Source organism: Metopolophium dirhodum, chromosome 7 (assembly GCF_019925205.1).
Source record: "Metopolophium dirhodum isolate CAU chromosome 7, ASM1992520v1, whole genome shotgun sequence".
Classification (NCBI taxonomy): domain Eukaryota; kingdom Metazoa; phylum Arthropoda; class Insecta; order Hemiptera; family Aphididae; genus Metopolophium; species Metopolophium dirhodum.
The window spans coordinates 37,918,959-37,942,308 of NC_083566.1; the positions used below are offsets into that span (position 1 = coordinate 37,918,959).

General features: G+C 28.4%; 2 protein-coding genes across 2 annotated transcripts; both read left to right on the forward strand.

Annotated features, from left to right (window-relative positions):
* Positions 1-3,415: 3,415 nt before the first annotated feature.
* LOC132949198 (uncharacterized) lies at positions 3,416-8,565 on the forward strand. Its single transcript, XM_061019964.1, has 4 exons — positions 3,416-3,457; positions 3,624-3,779; positions 7,441-7,608; positions 8,386-8,565. The coding sequence occupies exons 1-4, from the start codon at positions 3,416-3,418 to the stop codon at positions 8,563-8,565; spliced, it is 546 nt and encodes a 181-aa protein (XP_060875947.1).
* Positions 8,566-17,312: 8,747 nt separating this feature from the next.
* On the forward strand, positions 17,313-21,294 carry LOC132949199 (zinc finger BED domain-containing protein 5-like). The gene is made up of 3 exons (XM_061019965.1): positions 17,313-18,439; positions 18,495-18,689; positions 21,063-21,294. Exons 1-3 carry the CDS (start codon positions 17,313-17,315, stop codon positions 21,292-21,294), a joined length of 1,554 nt encoding a protein of 517 aa, XP_060875948.1.
* Positions 21,295-23,350: the final 2,056 nt, after the last annotated feature.

Here is a 23,350-nt window from a genome sequence, read left to right on the forward strand (position 1 = left end):
TTGTTTGTCACTGTAGAAAAAAAAATCTAACGAATAAAAAATTATAATATTACTAGCTGATCCCGAGTACTTCGTTGCGCGTTAAATGTATCAATTCTATATGACTCAAACTTTGTTCAATTCGTTATTTAATATTCGGTGTATGGTATTAAAAATTTATCTCAACTTTTCCGTTTCCCGGAATAAAAATTCTGATACGCAGCAGTACATTATCAGGTAAGCAATCTACCTATGGTAGATCGCGGACCCCGTGCTGTTTGTACGTATTATTGTCGTTTTTACTTAATATAATCAATTTATACAAAATCCTATTCTAACCTAACCGTACTAAAATCCGATGAATGAAATAAAAAACAAATTTCACCCTTTGTAAATATTAACCTATCTTCTTCCCAGAGGTCTAATCTACCAACTAACTATATAAATACACAGACTATAACTATACAGACTCAACTCTGGAACTACTTATCAGATCTTATATATTGTATATTAACAAAAGACAATAATACAAATCAACAAATATGCCCGATTAACCAATAGCAACCAATATATTATACACAGGTGGATTTTCCTTAAATTTTCTTTTATATAAAAATTATCCGTGAAATACTCTTTCGTTAAAAAAAAAATCAAGACATTTATAATATCCACAAGAAGATCTGATAAGTAGTTCCAGAGTTTAGTATGTATAGTATGTATAGTTATAGTCTGTGTATTTATATAGTTATATATATAAATTAATGTTTGTGGGTAGATTGGACCTCTGGGAAGAAGATAGGTTAATTTACAAAGGGTTAAATTTGTTTTTTTTATTCATCGGATTTTATTACTGTTAGGTTATAATAGGATTTTGTATAAATTGATTATATTAATCCACTGTAGGTGGAATTAAGTAAAAACGACAAACTTGGTATAACTTTAATACTTTAGAGTTATACACTATAATCATACACTTACGCACAAACTGCTCGGGGTCCGCGATCTACCGCAGGTAGATTGCCTACCTGATAATGTACTGCTATGAATCAGAATTTTTATTCCGGGCAACGGATAAGTTAAGATAAATTTTGAACACCATACACCGAATATTAAATAACGAATTGAACAAAGTTGAGTCATATAGAGTTGATACATTTAACGGGCAACGAAGTACTCGGGATCAGCTAGTAATATTATAATTTTTTATTCGTTAGATTTTTTTTTCTACGGTGACAAACAAAGCGTTAGAAATTAAAATCCCATTTTAAGCGGTTTTTTGTAATTTGTCAATAGTTTTTCCCGTGGCATTAAATAACTATTGAGAAAATCAAAAAATGACCTTTTAAAGTACCATCATGATCCAATTTGCTAAAAGATAAGGTACTATATGTTGAAATCGAAGCACTCCTTCTGGTAGAAATTATGTATACAGGATATAAAAAAAAAAAAAAAATAAACACCATTGTAAAACTACTAGCTTCCTTACTAAGCTCAGAATCTAAAATTATACGTTCAGTAAATTGTTTAAACTCTTTTATTTTTTAATATGGTGCTAGATATCTTGACACGACTGCAAATTTTTTATTCGAGTATTAGATTAAATTTTAGAATAGTTAAAAAAAATTGAGTTCTGAATTTGAGGCAATAAATGAAATATCTTATGTGGCTCGGGGTGGCGCTTAGTGACTGAAATCAATTACACAACATGTTTGAGAGTAAGCAACGGCCGCTGTCACTAGTTCTCGGATGGGTGACCACCCAGGTTTGTAGTACGCAAAAACCTTGCCCACACATAGAAAATGTGTTTTCAATCGTAACAACCTTACAAAAACCTTACCGTACCTTACCTTACCAACCTAACGTTCCAACCTTACAGGCTAATTATCTCAGTCGTTGAAGCCTTAACCCAATAAAGAAAAAAAATGGGTTAGTGGATGTCGCTCTGCTGTACAGTAGGTTACAAGTGGGTCAATGTATAATGGATTGTATTAAACTTAAATTTAATGATATAACATCATTGCATGAGAAAAACAAATCTGAGCGGAGATAGTTTGTTAGTCTGGATATTTTATATTGTTATTATTTATTACAGCCTGTAAGTTGAATTAATATTATAATATTATTATATTTTATTCGTTTCTATGCTGATAAACAAAGCTTTAGAAATGAAAATCCCCTTTTTAGCAGTTTTTTGTAATTTTTCGGTGTATTATATTTTCAAGCTTTTTGACTCAACAAATAAAAATATTATATTGACATTTATAAAAAACATGTTATAAGCAAGGCGGCGTTGGAAGAAAAAAAAATATTGCTGTGGAGTGTTTCTACACGTAGCCCAAGCTTTTGATAATGTTTAGCATAAAAGACTACTCAAAAAACTACGAGAACAACCATCAGTAGTGCGCACTTTTAGAATCTTATCTGATCGAAAGACAATTCAGAGTTCTGCAGGAAGATGCTATAAGAAATTGGAAACACATATCAGCAGGAGTACCAAAAGATTGTTGTGGATTTACACTCAACTTTTTTTTTAATTTCCACTAATAACAACTTACTAGGACCTTACATTATATTTTCAAGTTTTTTGACCAAGTGAATAATTTTTTAATAATTAAAAAGAAAACTAAATATAACAAAAAATGTCGTATGTCTATAAATAGATCAACATTAGTCAACATTTTAGGTGTCCATAAAATGCTAGTAATAACGTTTTTTCAGTAAAAATGTCATGCATCTATTGTAATTATTTTTAGAGTTACATCAAAAACCATAAACAATTTTATCAAAAACCGATTCTACGTAAAATTTCCCATATTCCTTAATTTCCCCCATCGTTTTTGAAAATTACTGGGAATTTCGATTTTGACTTCTGAATGCACCAACTAGATTCCTTTTCCCTTCGGAATAGTTACGGAAGTTGAAAATCGAAGCATTATAAGTAGTAAAAAAAACACCCATCGTTGTAAAATTCATTGGAGCGGAACGGTCAGAATCTAAAATGTACGTAAATACATAAAAATCCACGGTCTACATAAAGTATAGTACCTATTTTATTTTATTTATTACTCGTTGGCTGTTACACATAATATACAAATAATATTATATTGTAGTGTATCAGAGATAACCAATATTATTCATATATAATAATATACAATAATAAAATTATGGATGAGCTGATGAACCTTGAATGATATATCGTACAGATCAATAGAAAAACATTATTAGGTATGTATATTGTATACTTTTTCAATTTCCAATGTATTATTTTTATATTCGTAAAAGCAATGACACAATGTACTTCCGATGTGTATAATTGTCTAAAAATATAAATGTATTTTAAACACAAAACACACCTAACAAATTTCGTAAATAACCAAAAACCTACTTCCACAAAATGGTTTTATTAAAAGTGTATGTGCTTGTTGGATTATTTTTAATGACAAAATCACAAATCAAATTTCTTCCAAACTTGCCTTTGGTAATTTAAAAAGTCAATGGACTATTTTTTATATAACAGTAATCAATGATTTATATTAATACATAATTATTATTATTTTACTATTTATTTTTTAATGTATTGTGCTGTTATATTATTTAAACGTTGACGAATTACTTCGAGAATAATACATTATACCTTATTACAGGGAGAGTATAAGATTTTATTTACAGCAATATATCCTTGTGAATCTACAAGAGATCACATTTTAGGATGGAATTTGTATTTTAGTAAAAAGTCACAGAATACAACTGAAATTAAAGGAAATTTAACATTTTTGGAAGCTTTTGATGATTCTACTAAAGTAAGTAACATTTTCTTTTTTATAATAGGTGAAAATGTGAAAGAAGATAGAACATGATTGCAAAGGCCAAAGATTTTACTTGCAAAGTTGCCTTATCGATTTGTTACTGATCACAAACAGTATAATATTGTTTTAAATCTACACGATTTTTATCAATTATTTAAAGATGAGATTTATCGAGGTCCCAGAATCGACTGTCTCACAACCCCTCCCACATTTATTAAATTGCTGCAGGAACTAGAACTGAAACTCTAATACCAAACATATTGTCTTGTTACCTTGTTAATATTATTCACTGTTACCCATACTACCAACTACCCTATTTTTGTTTTATTTTTATTCATCTGTTATACATTAATTAAATGTATTGTACGTTACCATATTAGTCTAATGCATGTAACCATAAACCATATAAACTAAATAAAATAGAAAAATAGGTACATAAAATAAATTAAGATTACTAAAATAATCTAACATGATCAAACAAATGGAAATTTAAATTTGTAATATTGAATTTTGTGTGATAAAAACCAAATTTCTATAAAAATGAATAATAAAATAACTTAAAAACATAATATTACCAAACTGAACTTGCCACTATTTCGAGCTGATATAACTATCGCCGATAACAACAACGACACTCTAAAATTAAATTCGATTCTCCACACCAAATTTAAAGTGGAACTCCCGATTAAAAGGTCCATTTCATCTTAATGTACAAATTGCCAAGCATATTTCCACACGGCAAATTACTGCCGTTACCATCCACGCTGCGTCAAATGCGGTGAGGACCATGTTGCACAAAATCACCGTCAGTACCCGCTTAAGTGCGCGAGCTCTAGGTCCACATACTTCATCGTACGAGAGTTGCATTATAAAAAAAATCATATCTGAACATGGAAAACAGACAAGCAGAAATCGTCTTATCACATCACCAGTCGTTCCATCTGCGCCACAAAGTAATGTCAACTCTAAGTCGAAACGAAATCTTACATACGCCAACGCAAAGGTAAATGTTCCTTCATCTGATCAATCAACAGATTTCATTACAAAATATCTCGTGGAACTGAAGTCAACCCATTACTAATCGCATTAACAACAATTATAAATAAATGTCCAGTAACCGTCACTACCTTACCATAAAATCACCTCCACATATATTTGTTATCTGAGAATTCCTTAGATTCATATTGTGTTTCTTTCACACTTACTATCAATGTTTATATATTTACCTTATCTCCCAATTAGGTATTACTTATAAAGCCACCCTGTGGACCCCCATGTAACCATCTACGGACCATCAAGGGGTCCATGGACCCCCGGTTAAGAACCTATGATGTATACAAACTTATGAGAAATCTTGTATAACTTTTTCAAATCTTAGAGAAAAATTTTAGAGAAAAATTTTTATGAATTACTAACTCCAAATAATTTGTACATTTTCGTGAATTTTACGTATTTCGTCAATATTTGAACTTTAAATGATTATAAAAAAATTGCGACAATGGATTTTTAATATTATGTCTTTGAAACAATATATTAGGATCCTTGTATTCAATTTTCATGCTTTTTTACCCAACATATAACGTTTTATTGACATTCATAGAAAAAAAAACTAGAAAAAAACTGAAACTGAAAATGCCCGTAAACAGTTCAAAACATACCAACATTTTTTGAAAATGTTATCGTGTAAAAAAATGCTTATAATGGTGGAAAGCCCAAATAATGTAACCCACAACTTTATCAAAATCGAAGTTTTAACTGAAAATGATAAAAAACATGTAAATACACGTTTTTCCAAGTAATGTAAGCCTAAAATCATTTTTTCCAATTCAAAATTCAGTCTTTACTCATTTAAGATTAATGTAACCCACAATAGTAACAAATGGTAAGGTGATGTAAGCAACAACGTATCCCATAATAGTTGTAAACAACTTCAGTCAATTGATGTAAGCCACAACGTATCCCACAATAATTGCAAATAAACCCAGGCAATTGATGTAACCCTCGCCCCACCATTATTGTTTTAGTTATCTATTTTATTTTATTTATTATGTTTTACAATACACTGCAACCAATAATTATACCCTCAGACATTTGATGATAATAATGATTATACTATTATTACGTACTACAAAATATTATATTTCTCATTAAATCGAGATGTTACAAAAACAATTAATTTTTTGATTGACAGAATGTTAGGAGCGTTTTCCAAAATTATGGAATTGATTACATTGTTTGCACAATTAGTTGCTTTGTCAAAAACAAAAATCATAATTCTTTCTCTTTAAACTAGTTGGTTTAAGTTTAGTTTTTACTTTTTTAGTCATTTAAGTTAAGTATTCACGTCTTAGTATGGCTATGCGCTGTAGCAGAGTGAACAAAATGTTGAGTTTAATTCCATAATCAGGAAAAGAAAACAATAGGCAAGTAAGATATTATTATGATAGCCACAATAGCAACATTGTAATAATAATATTATTATTAAAAATAATGTCAATAATAATAAGCTTAATGAAAAATACAAAGACGAGCAAGTACAAAATTGGTTAGAAAATTTTATTTTGTTTGTTTATTTCATTAAGTTTTTATAAATAAAAAGGAACTTTTATATTTTAAATGTTATACTTGTATTTTAATTACATTTTGTTTCATGAATATATTATTAATCTGTTGCAAAGTAATTATAATATTACTATGTGTATTGTGTATTTAATTGCTTATGATCTCCCATAAACATAAGGCGTTACTGCTTTAGATTTTATTAATAAAATAATATAATAATAATATTAACATTAATATATTTTATATTTTTATTCAATAATAATATTATATCGAGGGTTACATTCATTGAACATTATTAGTTAAATTTTATCTGTGTGGTGTATAAATAATGTATCCCCAAAAGCTCGTAACTTAACCCACTGTTTAAAATATCAATCCATGTAAAATACTGTAACCCTCAACTTCCTTCAATTTGAAGCACAATAAGTAGGTAGTTTAAAAATAATAAGTTTCTAATTTCTAATTGTATAATTATTTATTAAAATACGTAATCAACCATAAACCAATTAAATTTTAACTTCATTGGATAATTTTTAACAAAACTATTAAGTTCTTAGTCTCTCCTGTAAAATTTAATTTTTATGGTTTACATTACTTGGCCTTTTCACCATCGATATAAACATTAAGCAACTAGAGCAAATGTCATGTATCTACGTTTATTTGTTTTAGAGTTACACCAAAAATCAAAATCAATTTTGTCAAAAACCGATTTTGCGTAAAAATTCGCGTTTTTCCTTAATTTTCTTTTGTTTTTCACGACTCTTTTGAAAATTACTAGGAAATTTTTACTTTTGACCCCTAAAGTACCAACTAGATTCACTTTCCTATCAGAAAAGTAACTGTTGAAGAAAATCCAAGCATTATTACTGTCCTAAAAGGTGATGACAGACACACAAATAAAAAAACAAAAAACACACATCATTGTAAAATCAATTCATTTATCGCTTCGCTCAGAATCTAAAAATAGTTATAAATTACAATGCATAAATAGGTTCTAAATATATCTACGTATTACCAAAATATAAACAAGATTTAATTTTGTATTGTTACTGTTGTAACATATTATATTGAAATGTTTCACTAAAATGTATAGCTTGATATTAACCTATGGTCCTGGAGCTTAACTGGAGGTTGGAAAACCAATTCATATGTTTACTTAACTGAGAACGCATGTAACAAGTTGAAAATTGTATTTGGAAAAGTTTGGTTTTCACTGAAAGAGTCTTTCAAAATTCCTACTGGAGACTGTCCTATACCTTCGGTAAGACAATTTTATTGGGTTTTTTTTAAACATATATACCTTTTACTCAGTTGTGGCTAGTGGTTTGGAGGACGGGACGATCACACCCCCTTCTAAAATTAATTAAATGAAAAAAATTAATTGTATAATATGCTTAATTTTACATTTTTAAAAAATATTTTTTATTAAAAATGCAAATTTTTAAATAGTAAAATTGTTATAAATTACCTATACTCTACATTTGTCTATTACATTTGTCGTGTGCGAACATTAAATTTATTTCTCTTAGATACCAGGAGCATATAGGTACGCTTGTACACACGAGCAGTGGTTGGACGACCGGCAGCGTTGTCCATGCCATATTATTTTGAATTCGCATGTATAAGCGACTTGCTGCAATCGTGTGCGTGCGGGTACGTTTATTGTTTTAGCTTCGATGTTATATACGGGTTTCGACGACCAGCAGCGTCATCCATACAGTAAAATATTTATATATTATTATATTGGGTAATTTATTTTTAAAATTAACAGCGTTGTCAGTTGCTAATCGCTATTATTATAATTTTAATTTCAATTTTCTACTGCGACCGCGACTAGTAAGATGTATATTTTTGTATATTTAAATAATTTGTTGTACCTAGGACTAGCGGCTATTATATTTAAAGTCGCACCCCAACCACCAGCCACCACATATATGTTTTTAATATTTAGAATTGATAATATGGAATTTTAAAAATAAGTGAAAATATTTTTATACATTGTATTGTAATATTGTACATAGGTATTAATTATTTATAGGGCATATATACAACATCAGGGTTTGATATAAAGTATTTACAAGATCATAACTTTCCAAAAGTGTACTATTATGGAAAATATAAAGGCGTACTTAAATTAAAAAATAAAAAGAATAAACTACTTGGATGTTTTGCTATGGAGTTCAACCTTTTAAGACCATGGGAGATGCCAAAATATTGAAAACTGTTTTACTTGTTTATGATTTTAATATTTGATTTTATAGATAGTACCTAGGTATTGGTACAATAGTATTGCAATATAATTATGTTATACTACACTAATTTATAATACGGACATGGTATAGGTGTACTGTGTATGAATAAAAATAATATATTTATGTAAATTGGTGAGTATTTTTATTCTAACTAACTAATAAGTTTTCCTTAGTGTACCTACGTACCTATACTGTACACTATATTAAGTAATTAGTTATTTAAATTGCCAATGGCTGCTACTCAGCCAGTTTGTTATTCTGCTAATTGATTGACTGAGCGCAACTGGTCTATCAATTCTGAAATTAACTGAGCACATTATTTATCTATCGAATCTAAAATGCTTGAGCACAATAAATTGGTATGTATAAAAGTAATTTTAAGCTCAATTAGTGGATAACTTCTGATAAATAAACTTGTACATGGCATGTAAATTTGAACAGACTTCTCTAATAAGTGGCATGGTATTCTAACTTTTTTTATTGTCATGCAATTTGGATGAAGCCGTACGGCAATAGGTACTAATTAAAATTCTATAACAGGATATTTTCGTGAGTGTTCCTGCCCGGGAAAGGAAATATTACTGGGAATTCCAAGAATTCGTTCCTGTGAATACAAACACATTAAAGTCTATTTTATAAGGTAATTTTTTTTTAATATCAGGTAGGTATAATTAAATATATTTTAAGTTAAATGATATTTTAAATTATTATTTAATATAATAGATCAATGGTATCCAGAAAATAATAAATACTCCACGATATTCGGACGTAGGTCTACTTTTTAACCTAACCTACTTTTTACCTATTTATTGTTTTAATACATACAAAGGTATCCGGCGGTTGCTTATACAATACATTGAGTTTTTACAAAGGTTTCAAATTAATTAAATATTACAATTAATAATTTTAATATATCACAAAACCTACTCTTAATAACTATACCTAATAAGTGAATACGGTCCTTTTATGCAATGTGTGCTTGAATAAATGTTTCTTTATGGCAGCAGTGCGGTGACTAGATGAGATAACTTGCACAATACTTGGACTAAGAAGCAAAGGACAGTAACATCTAACAAGGTAAGTAGGTGCTTATCGCTTATGTAGGTACATAGAACACTATAATAATATTATGTTTGTCTGTCTTATTAGTTATGAAATAAAAAAAAGGTAGATTAATATATAAAAAAACATTCAATTGAAAAAATTAAAAATATTGTTCATCCTTTTTGTAATAATTATGTGTATTATATTTATAATTATACCTATTAATAATGTGCATGAAAAATTGAGCACAAAATATATGAACAGACAATATATATAAACTAGGTACACAAAAAAAGAATTACCTGATCATAATATTATTTGATTATAAACATTTAGGGTGACAAAAAAAAAAAAAAGACAATTGAAAATTATCTTCATCCGGAGATCTTTGTTTTAGATTGTAGTTAAAACTAAAATAATGTTTATGAACGTCCAATACTCCAATAACACTTTAGAGGGAAAATTATCTTGGTAGAAATGTTGTACAATCAACTATAACCATTTCACTATTACAGTCTTATAGTTGACCTAATAGAAAAAGTTTATTTCATGTGTTCTTTACATACAACATACACAAATTGACAGAAATTTAAACTTTGAATTTTTCAGACTTCCTAAACTTAATTTATGGTGACTTGCCTTGCATTATAATGGTAATTGGACTTCAACGTACAACACTCTATACAATAGTATGAATAATCTTTATTCGTAAAACAAAGTTATATTTATTAATAATCATAATAAAATTATCCGTAGTACATAAAACATTTTCAAATAATTTAATTAAAAATTAGAATAGATATAAAATTAAAAACAAATAGAAACAGTCATAAACATTATTATTTATTACAATTATTATGTACGCGTCTTCATAATTTATAGATTCATGGTAGATTTTTTAAATTTCTTCATTTTTTCGCCTAATTGATCACTTAATATTGATTTATTTCTATCCAAAAAATTTTTGAACCATACATATCCGGGTAAATTGTCTATAAAATGTTTAACCTGAACACCATTTTTGTTCAGGAATCTTTGTACATATACCCGGATATTCATGGATGTAAACGCAAATGTCCGTTTACTGGATAAACGTATAATTTCCTTCACTAGTTTTTCCTCATCTTTTTCCGACAATACATTTGGTCTGCCAACTTTCATCATATTTTTACTATTTACTTTTCTCTGCAGAGTAGACTTTGATATCCCGTACATTTTTTCTGCATCCCGAAAACTTATTTTTTTTGTCTTTAATTCCATTACGGCTTTCTTTAAAGTATCTTCTGAATAATTTTGATACGGTCTTCCACCAACTTTTTTTACATATTTTCCCATTTCGAAACTTTATTATAAATACCTACCTAGAGAAAAGACCGAAAAAAGTTTGAATGAGTGAAATTAAATAATATTAAAACGAACTTATGATAACAATGAAATATTATAATTAATCATGACCTGTTATTACATCCTGTGTTAAAACATTTACATTCAGCAAATAGTATGTCATAATATACAAACTACCATACCTTTACAGTCTTACATGCTGTTATATCACAATAGAATCTAAATGTGAACCATGAAGACTAGTATAAGGAGACCAAACTCCGCTTCTGATAACGTCCCGAATTTAGTCGCACGATTGAACGGCCATGGGGGCGCTATGTACGCTAGGGTTGCTACTTTAACCCGCGTAGTATAGAGATTATTCATGTTTTTTGCAGTTTTTGGAAAATATATGCATTATTTAGAACCCTGATCTATTATACATTTTATAGCTCGTAAAATTACATATTGCATATGTGCATATGTGTATATTTCATAAATATTTTTTTTCACCATTAAGAATTGGTAGGTATACAAATACCATAGAGTAAAGAATATATAATACAATGAATGCAATCATGGCTATCAATATACTTATTAGAATATCTAACCTGAACTTATGATAGTTAAGTCAAAATATTACTCAATTTAGTACCTATCATAATATATTATGTTATGTATTAATGTTTTATAATATTACATTGAAACTTTTAGAAGTTTATATTATATTTATTTTTTAAAAACGAAATCTTGTTACGTGTCTGGGTGTAAAACAAGCTTTCAGTATTCGGCTACGCAGTTGTATACCAATAATAAAATTGACTTTATTTTTTCAAATGGTAACCACTATATGTTTTGATGGATTCTGGTTCTAGCTTTTTTTCTGAACATTTTGACAGTCAATTGATCAATTTTGGTTCGCTAGGTTATTAACTATGGTCCTCTAAAGGTTAGTATATTATGCATTAATACTTTTAACTAAAATACTTAATTTACAAGAGCTAAATAATTTTTTCTTACGACTACCTTTTCATATACTTAAATAGTTAAATCGGTAATCTAAAAATGCTAAAAAAAAAAAAAACAAACAAAATTGTTGGCAAACATAGTTGATTATTTTTAGTAATTTTTCGTGATATAAAATTGAGAACAATTTTATTTTATAATTATTAATAATAATTTACCTATTATAACTACCTACTTTAACGCATTAAAAAAAATATATTTTGGGGATAAAGGTGGGCCCCCAAAATCAATGGACCCCGGGACCGTACTCCCCTTGCCCCCCCCCCCCCTTAATCCGAGCTTGAGTGTTTGCATGTTTTCATTTTTATTTCAGCTTTATGTTATTCAAGGAATAAAAATATGAAAGTATATATAAGTACCCTGCATAGAAGTTAGTAAATATCAGATCTATTATTCAGTCCACGACACGCGTAAGGCAGTAAGAGACTAGAAATTAGAGACTATTAAGTATTTAAGTATTCAATATTTGAGTAATGACTAGAGCGCAGATTTCTATGCAATTGCATATTTTTTTCCTTTTAATATTTTTGGATTTTTGTCAGTTATCTCCACGAACCATCATAATTTGAAACTAATGGTGACATTTTTTTGCATATTTTGGCATATTTTGGCAAAATTCAAAATTTATTGCATATTGAAGTGAACATTTAAAAAAATGTATAAAATAATATTTTTTCAAGTAGAAAAATTAAAACTAAATTTCACAGGCACTTTATAATAATTGATATATAAAAAAAATAAATAATCGATTACAACGTAAACTTAATCGCTCTTGCTGTGTCAGTCAGTTAATACTAAAAAGCATGGAGTAAAAACGTATCCATAAATTTCGGGTTTCGGGTCTGAAAACGGTTTAAATTTTTTTCGGGTTTCGGGTTTCTGGTTTGAAAACGGTTTCAATTTTTTTCGGTTTTCGGGGTATTCAATGGCGCAGGCCGCAGATTACATAATGCCCTTATGGTTTATGTAGTAAGTTATATTTAGTTTAATGTATCGCAAACTCATAACAATATATTATATAACATTATATTATACTGAGTCTGCCACTCTTATCCGTTATCTCTCCTGGGTTTATTCCGTTATTACTTATCGTTTCATATTATTATTATTTATTTATATTTAGTTATTACTAACTAGTAATAGTAATAGTAATAGTATTATTAAGTATTAACTATGTATTAAGTTTTTTGATAAGAACTGACATCTTTAGTTTGTGATAAAACTGCAGTGGGGCGTATACGCGGGTATACGGCGTATAACGACTTCTCCAGTTTTTGGTTGATGCGTATACTTATAATATAATTTGTGATACGCAGGTATACGGGTATACTGTTTAGCTATAAATCAATAATATAAATAGTATTAACGAATAACCAATAATACCAAACATATTTCCTTGTTATCATGTTCATTAGGAACTGTTATTATTTTTACATTTTACACATCTATTTTTAACTTCATTGCATGGATTTCTATTTATTATATATATATATTATACGTCTAAAATTATAAGCTTATCGATAACGATAGCCGACGCTGGGATTCACGGTCACATGCATTACTGAAAATAATTTTGTCAAAAAATATTATTTTATGTACACTGTGTCACACAATAACTACATAAATATAACAATAAATTGATCTACAAAAAATGATGTTTTCATTTATTTTTAATCATTCAAAGTTGTGATACCTAATTTATATACTACCGAATATACATTTAAGACTATAAATATTAATAAATATTTAGGTTTTTTGACTTAAAAAGAAGTTGTGATAGGGGGGTTAAGAAATTGACATAGGTAATCATAAACAATTTAAATGTATAATCATATATTTTAGGAGTATGATTGTAAACTATAGAGACTCAATTGCGGTAAGGTAGTAGTAAAGTGTATGTAATTATAAATATATCATTAGTAATAGCGTAGAATATATAGTGGTTAAGGGGGGGGGGGGGAGAAGCGTTAATAAATACGTTATAATTTATATATATATATAAGTTATATTTCTAATACGTTAGAATACGTTTACATATCAAGCACATTAAAACGTATACTCAGTAAAAAAATTACGACTACATCACTGGATAAAAGTATTATGGGTAGATATACTACACAGTGACGAAGTATTATATATTATGTATTATGACGTACCTACTATATGCGAAGCGATGAATGTATTGATTTTACAATGATGTGTGTTTTTTTTTTTTTTGTGTCTGTCATCACCTTTTAGGACAGTAAAAGTGCTTCAACAGTAACTTTTCTGATAGGAAAGTGAATCTAGTTGGTACTTTGTGGCAGTGGCGTAATTAGGAATTTGTCCTGGAGGGGGATATACATTTTTTTACACACAAAATATTAAATTTTCAAGTACACTGATGAGATTATATAATATTATAATATATAATATTATGAAAGCCCTGGGGGGGGGGGGAATCTATCCCCCTTATCCCCTCCCTTAATTACGCCCCTGCTTTGGGGGGTCAAAAGTAAAATTAAGAAAAAACGGGAATTTTTACGCAAAATCTGTTTTTGAGAAAATCGATTTCGGTTTTTGGTGTAACTCTAAAACAAAATATGACCGTAGGGACATGAAATTTTGACTGAATGTTTATATTAGCATTTTCTATACACCATAAAATTTTGAAAATATTTTGACTCTTTTTGAGCTGTTTACGGACATTGTCAGTCTTCAATTTTTTTAGTTTTTTTTTCTATAAATATCAATAAAATTTTATCTGTTGAGTAAAAAAGCTTGAAATTTTAATAGAAGGCTCCTAGGTTATTGTTTCGAAGGCAGATGAAAAAAATTAAAAATCCTTAGTCACAGTTTTTATTTATAAGCATTTTATGTTCAAATTTTGACAATATATGGAAAAATCACGAAAATTAGCAAATTATTTTGAGTTGAGAATTCATAAAAACTTTTCTTTTTCAATCTAAGATTTTAAAATGTAATACAAGATTATCCATAAGTTTATCTACCTTTATCAAAAAAAAAATGTCAACAAAAAAGTCAAATTAAACTTTTATGAGCATTTGAAACTCATTTGATATTCACTCGATTTCTCGTGTAACGATTTTCTTATTTTGTTGTTATTAAAAAACGTATGACTGTAATTACTTGAAAATTTCACTGAATGTTTATATTAGCATTTTCTATACACGATACAATTTTGAAAATAATTTGACTCTTTTTGAGCTGTTTACGGACATAGTCAGTTTTCAATTTTTTTAGTTTTTCTATAAATATCAATAAAATATTATTTGTTGGGTAAAAAAGCGTGAAAATTTATTGCAAGGTTCCTGATATATTGTTACAATAGCAGATGAAAAATATTAAAAATACATAAGCACAATATTTTTTTTATAAGCATTTAAAGTTCAAATTTTGACAAAATTTATCAAATTTAAAATGTAATAATTATTTTGTAGTTAAAAATTTATAAAATGTTCAACTTTTGTAGCTAAGGATTGAAAATTTAAAACAAGGTTCCACGTAAATAAGTAAATATATAAATTATTTTATTCACAATAATATCATCAAATATACTTAGTAATATCATAGGCTGACTGACCGTTTTCACTCAGAATCAAATTTCTTATACAATGATATTACATCATTAAATTCAAATTTTACACCATCCATTACAGTGACCCACTTATAACCTACTGTACAGCAGAGTGACATCCACTTACCCACCTTTTTTTTTATTAAGTATTTAAGTAATTGAATATTATAAGCTATATAATTTGTAAATTTTGAATAAAGAAAAAAAAATTCTTGCATATTTTTTACATATTTTCATGTTTTTCACTGCTTATATTTTGCATATACCTATTCGTGATTTTTACTGCATATTATATGGCATATTTCAATACTTTTTAGTGCGTAAAAATCCGCACTCTAGTAATGACTAATGAACCGCAGAGCACAGGCCACAATATGTTAATCTACTGATGAGTAAACAATATTGATAAACTATAAAGGATTGACTAATTGTTTACATAATAATAAAAAAACGTTTATGAAATATACACATATGCACATGTATGAATGCATAATTTTACGAGCTATAAAATGTATGACAAATTATGGTTCAAAATAATGTATATATTTTCCAAAAAACGCAAAAAACATGAATAATCACTATACTACGCAGGTTAAAGTAGCAACCCTAGCGTACACTAACCTAACCTAACTCGTGGCTGTTTAATCGTGCGACTCATTTCGGTACGTTTTTTCATGCGGTTGTCTGTATGAGTTGGTCTCCTTATTCTAGTTTTCATGATGTGATCATTAATATTTTTTTGAGAGTACTTACAATGGGAGCTTGTCCGGACAGCAAGGTGATCGTCTTCAAAACTATAATAAATAAATGTGTGATTATGCGGCAGTGATCACGGCCGTATTGATAGGTCTGGCAACTCCACAGCGTTTGTACGTGGTCGAGATGTGTCGTTATTGTATACTCTGACCAGTGATGGAACGCACCGCGCACCGACCAAAACTGGTTCCCCTACGCAACACCCTGCCATTGGGGAACCGGTTTCGATAGCATGACGACGTGGGGGGATGCGAAGAATCGGTGAGTTCTCTTGCTGGACAGAGTATAGCCCAGTGGTTTTCAAACTGGGTGCCGCGGCACACCAGTGTGCCGCGAGTATGCACTAGGTGTGCCGCGGTTTTTCCATAAATTACCGATTGCATTGAATTGCGATATAAGAAAATAAATGCTTTCAATCTCTATGGATTTGATATATATTTATATATTAATAAATCGACAGTTTGTAGGAATAAAGTGATTAAAATAAGTAATCTCAGATAACTATTGAACTATAAAAAGTATAGGTTATCCGTTATATTGTTAGACCTCTGTCAGTATATCCGTCGCAACCGGCCTGGACGTTTACGTCGTATTCGTAGAATAGTTCGTATCGTACGAGTATTTAAAAAAAATACATTTGTGATATACATTTACATATATTTATAATAATAATATCCATAATCATGGATAAATTTGTTACTCGTTCTGTTGACAATAATGCGTCAGTAAGTCAACCACCAAAAAAAAAAAATAAAATACAATATTCGTCAGTATCACGAAGATTACTTAAAAATGGGATTTTCTTGTACTGGTGATACAAATAATCCTCTTCCATGGTGCGTTGTATGTGGTGAAAAATTGTCAAATGAAGCAATGGTGCCCAGTAAACTTAAACGTCATTTGTTTATTAAACATTCACATTTGATCGACAAAAATATAACATATTTTCAACGTTTATTAAATTCACAAAATAAACAAAGTAAAAATATGACAACAATTGTAAAAATTTCTGATAAATCTCAAGAAGCGAGCTATGTAGTAGCAGAGTTTGTGGCTAAAACAAGGAAACCACATACAATATGTGAACAGTTAATTTTACCCGCTTGCCGTGAAATTGTAAAAATATTTTTTGGAATAGAAGCTGAACAAGAAATATTGAAAATTCCTTTATCTGATAATACAATAAGTAGGCGCATAAATGACATGTCCGAAGATATTGAGCAGCAAGTATTAAATAAGTTACGTGATTCTCGTATGTATGCGCTGCAAGTAGACGAATCTACAGATATAAGTGGAAAAGCACAGCTTTTAGTTTTTGTACGCATTGTAGTTGATGACGATATTATTGAAAACTTTTTTTGTTGTAAAACATTGCCCGAAACAACGAGAGGTGAAGATGTTTTTAAAGTTTTGGACGCTCATTTATTATCAGTAAATTTATCGTGGGACAATTGTATTGGAATATGCACTGATGGTGCACCTTCAATGACTGGCTCAATTAAAGGTTTCATTTCTTTAGTAAAAAAAAAAAATTCAAAAATTATTTTTACCCATTGCTTCCTTCATAGAGAGGCCTTAGTGGCAAAATCCTTAGCAAGTGATTTACAAAATATTCTTGATCAAGTTGTAAAAGTTATAAATTTTATTAAGAGCCGACCTCTTAAATCAAGACTATTCGAAAAAATTTGTGAAGAGATGGATGCAGACTATTCAAGATTGATTTTATACAGTGCAGTAAGATGGCTTTCAAGGGGCAATATTTTATCACGATTTTACAATTTGAGAGAGGAGTTACTTGTATTTTTAACTATGGAAGAAACTGAATTCAACTTTCTTGGGGATGAGGAGTGGTGGACAAAGTTATCTTTCTTAACTGATTTGTTTGAGCATCTCAATAAACTAAATTCAAGTATGCAAGGTCGTGATGAAAATATACTAACATCGTCGGACAAAATTATGGCTTTCATCAAAAAATTGAATTTATGGAAAACTAAAATTAATCAAGGTAATTTAATCATGTTTCCACGTACTGCTTTACTAGTTGCGGATGACAACATTTTGTCATTAATAGTCGAGTCTATCACATTGTTAGAAGTAAAAATGAATTTTTCCAAGTATTAATATTAAAAAATATGACTGGGTACGAGACCCTTTTAATGTGTCTATTAGTGACTTGGTTGATTTAAAACTTGTTGAAGAAGAAAATCTCTGTTCAATTAAAAATGATCGAACATTGCAGTTGAAATTCAAAGAGATCACTCTCAATAAATTCTGGATATGTGTTTCTAAAGAATATCCAGAGATATCTATAAAAGCACTGACTATTCTTTTGCCGTTCTCAACCTCATATCTTTGTGAACAAGGGTTTTCAGCGCTTGCGAATATAAAAAATAAAAAATGAGAAAAACTAAATTCAGTGGAAGAAGAAATGAGGGTATGTCTGTCAACTATTCGTCCAAGAATTAAAAATATTTGTAACGCCCATCAGGCACACATTTCTCTACACTTATATATATAATAAACTACACTTTTTCTTGTAAATAAATTTAATAACTAATTATACTGTAATTGTTATATTAATAAATAAATAATAATAATTTCTAATTAAATGTATATAAAATTATAAATAATTCAAAACAATTTTGTTCATCTAAAAAAAGGTCAGTGTGCCGTGAAAATTTTTTGAAGTGTACGTGTATAAAAAAAGTTTGAAAACCACTGGTATAGCCACATCAGGGGAATGCTAAGTGGCGCTACATTCATAATATAGTTATTTAAGTATTACACACTTGCTTTGTTGGTGATATAGATGGTAAGACAATCATATACAAGCTATTATTAAGGGGATATTATGGACATGGTATTTAAAAATATTAAATATTAATTTTTTCTGAGTATCAAATTTATGGTAAAATTAATTGGTAATATACAGTTTGTCTAGTTCTCTAGTTTCTAGCTGTTGAAAATAATTAATTTTATAATTTTACTTATTTTTACTATGCTTTGCAATTTTAGCTTCATGTTCAATACAGCAGTCTATTTCCCCTAATATATACATAATATTATATATTAATGTATCAAATTAGAGAATTTTAAATTGGCATACACAATAATATAGGTATACTTTATTATATGATCAATATATAATTATTGTTAATATTATATAATTATTATTATTAGTATGGATAGCTAATTTTAACTAATTTAAATATATGTTTAGCCAATGTATGTATGTTTTATAAATTAATACTTTTTTAAACTTTTATATACAATATAAATTTTGAAATGGGCAACTCTAAGTAAGACTATATGGTATAAAAATTTTCATGAGAGGCTCCCCTTCCTAATTTGTTAAGTTCTTTATCACTCACGACAGGGGGATTAGCAAAACGATTCGTTCTAACTGTCTCGCCTGCTTTTATCCCCAAAAATAAAATTATATAAATAAAATATATTATTAAATAATAACAAAATATTCATTTAATAATCTTATTTTTATTTTTTAATAGTCATAATCCTAAAAAAAACTCATTTTTATTCCCCACTTCTTTTTCCAAATAACACCTTATGTGTGATAGACAATAAATATAAAATCGAATAAAATTGACATTTATAAACTTATCAGAAGAATATGTATTATTATTTATTTTTGTAATGTTTAGTTTGAACATAGGGCACATTATAAAATAATTGGGAGGTTATGTCATAATGGTACTGCTAGTTGTCACTTTTTCATAGCTATGAATGACTTATTTTTTAAAAAAATTATCATATATCAGGTATATTATATATATTTTGTACATTAATTAACTAAGTCCCTGGTATGCATCCATAAGTATTAAATAAAATATAATATAATATTTTATTTATTGTGATTTTTAGCTGTATTACACATTAATATATTAGGTAGATACCTATAAAAAAGAATTGTTGATCTTTAATGTTAAAATCTATTTTCAATAATTCTTAATTTGAATTATTAATCAATCCAAGCAAAAAGAATATTATTAAGCTTAAGAGATGGTAATGAGAAATGATTAAGGACAATATAAAAGCAGTTTAAACTATATTATAGAAATAAATATAGCTTATAACAACAGTACGAGTTATGATCCATAGGAAAATAAGATATTTTTGCAACAGATGATCGGGTTTACAATGGCTATACACATTAACTATAACCAGTAACTTAACAGGCTTCCATTCTATTATATAACATTTTGTTTTTACTATTTGAACATGATTCATTCATGATGAGTTACAAAAGACGGTTTCACTATTATCTGTATCAGTATCATCTGTATAATTCAAAGAATTTACACCTTCTTGTGAAAGTATTCTTCTTATTTTTGGTGACTTGAAGTAAAGTGAGTAAATTGTTTGGGTGCGTCTTGGTTTTTTAAAATTTAAATTCATGATTTTATTGAAGGTTGAATTTGTTATTTGTTCCATAGTATTCTGAAATTCATACTTTTTAAGACATTGGGAAATTAATATTCAATGTTAAATCGGTGCTAGTGTAGTGTGCGATCTACCGCTTACATGTGCTTTACCTGTGATCTACACATTACTTTACAGTTCTTAATCGGTAATTTATCATAAACATTATATTTTGTCTCCGATAGCCGATAATTATTTAATGTGCTTTCCGATTTCGACGTCGCATGTAGTCCGTCATTATTATCTTCTATACTCGTAATTTTTTTGTTTTTATATTATTTGCTTTATGTTACTTAGTGCCGTCATGTTTCTCAAAGATTTTTGTGTTCATGTTGCAAGTTTAGAGCAAGTGTGCACTGCATTCTTACGAGAACACTGTGACAAGCATACTCTTTCACCTATTATTAATAGGGAATGTGAAGGTGGTTCCGTCATGCACTCAGATGAATGTCCCTCTTACCGATGTTTAACAGCAGAAGGGTTCATTCGTGAAACTGTTAACCATCAAGAAAATATGTTGACCCTTTAACAGGTGCACACACAAGGTGTTGAAAGATCATAGTTGGATGTAAAAATATCCATATTAAAGAAAAAGAGAGTCGTATCTATCCATATGCTTCGGTCACATTTAGATCAGTATTGTTGGAAGATGTGGTGGAAAAGTGAACCAGATTTGTTCATGGCTTCTTTAGAAGATACGCGGGCCACATACATAAATAATGACGACTAAATTGGCTACAACGAAACTTAAATGTGGATGTGATTTAAATTTGAATATTTTTTTTTAGCTATATGAGGGTAAATATTATTACTCACACAAACAGGCTGGTAGATCACACGCTACACCAGAAACAATCATTAAAGAAATAAATACTATACAGTTATAACTTATAATTCTTAAAATAATACTTTAATAGTGTAATTAAATTAGTTATACTTACCACAAATGATCCATTGTGATTTTCAGTTGGAGATATTATAATTCTAGATTCGAGGCTTTCCGTACAATTGTTGATAGATGTGGAATTATTCTGAAATATATTGTTTATCGTTATGTAATAAATACAACATTTGAAGTATTTCGATTTTAATCTTAAACATGAACCATCCTCTACCCTCTCTGTAAAGATACAATTGAGTGTATGCTACTTGAGCCCTACTTGTAATTTATCATAATATAAGTTGTTTTTTTACATATTTAGGTACCTACTTCATAGATCATATTAATATGAAAAAAATAAAACAAAAAACAATATTTTTATTATTATTATTGACTTTTCTTATATTTTCTAGATAATATTGAAATAGGTAATTAGTTTAAATTAGGTAATATAATATATATTATTTTAAACTACCTAAATTAATAAATATAAATTTGGTTTTTGGAAATAAATACAAATATTAAAATTATGAATTTTTAACACTCATTGCAATTACTCAACAAATCTTAGGCAATGTGAGGTAAGGTACTGTAATTTAATGTAGTTGTCTAGAATAATAAAATTGAGAGAGTGTGTGAGCTCACCATTACACTCTGGAGAAGTAAAACTTCTTTCATAAGTAATTTGGCCCGTGAAATAAGTGAATTAATTAGGGAGAGAGTGAGAAAATTCAATACAATAAAAAATGGACAGATGCTATTGCGATAGGAACCTTCTCTAAAATAACTAAAATGATAAGTAAATAAGTTCAATAAGTTTGACTTCAAAAGGTAGACCAGTTGGTACCGATCTGCTGTACAGTAGTTGTAATGGATGTATTATATTTGAATACAATGATAAACCATTATATACAAAAAACGGTTCTGAGCGGTTAGCAAAGTCCTTATAATATTATTATTTTTTATTTGTTACTATAGTGATACACAAACGTGTATAAATAAATAGGTGTACAATTTACACGTTTATTTTAATTAATAGATAACACACATGTTAATTAACTTAGACAATTAAATATATCACTGAATTCAAATTTAACACCTCCCATTATAGTGATTCACTTGTAATCTACTGTACAGCAGAGCGACATCCACTTACCCACTTTTTTCTGTTATAAACATCATTATTATTTTGATAACTTGAATCATATCTGTTTTCATATTGCATTACCTCATTATGATTATTTCCATATTTATCATCATAATCATCATAGTTGGAAGAACTGTAAGATTTAATATTTTTTTTGGTTTCTTGGTTATTTTTTTTTTTTTGTAATTTTTTATTGATTTTTTTGAATTGCTAAAACATAAATTAGTAAATTTTAATATTAAAGTATATTATAGTGTTGATGATATTCACATTATTAGCCACAAAACTTAATAATTAAATATCATAATAATAACATTAAATGGGTATATCACTCTTGAACACAATAGGTAATATAACAACATTTAATACTCTATTTCAGCGGTTCTTAAACTTTTGTAGAAGTATCAGGGACCCCCAGGGGGCCATGGACCACAGTTTAAAGACCGATGTCCTAGTATATAAATTGGACAATGTGTTGTTATATAATATAATATTTTAAGATTAATATGACAAAATTAGCAATAGCTTTTATATACTATAATACATTATACATTATGA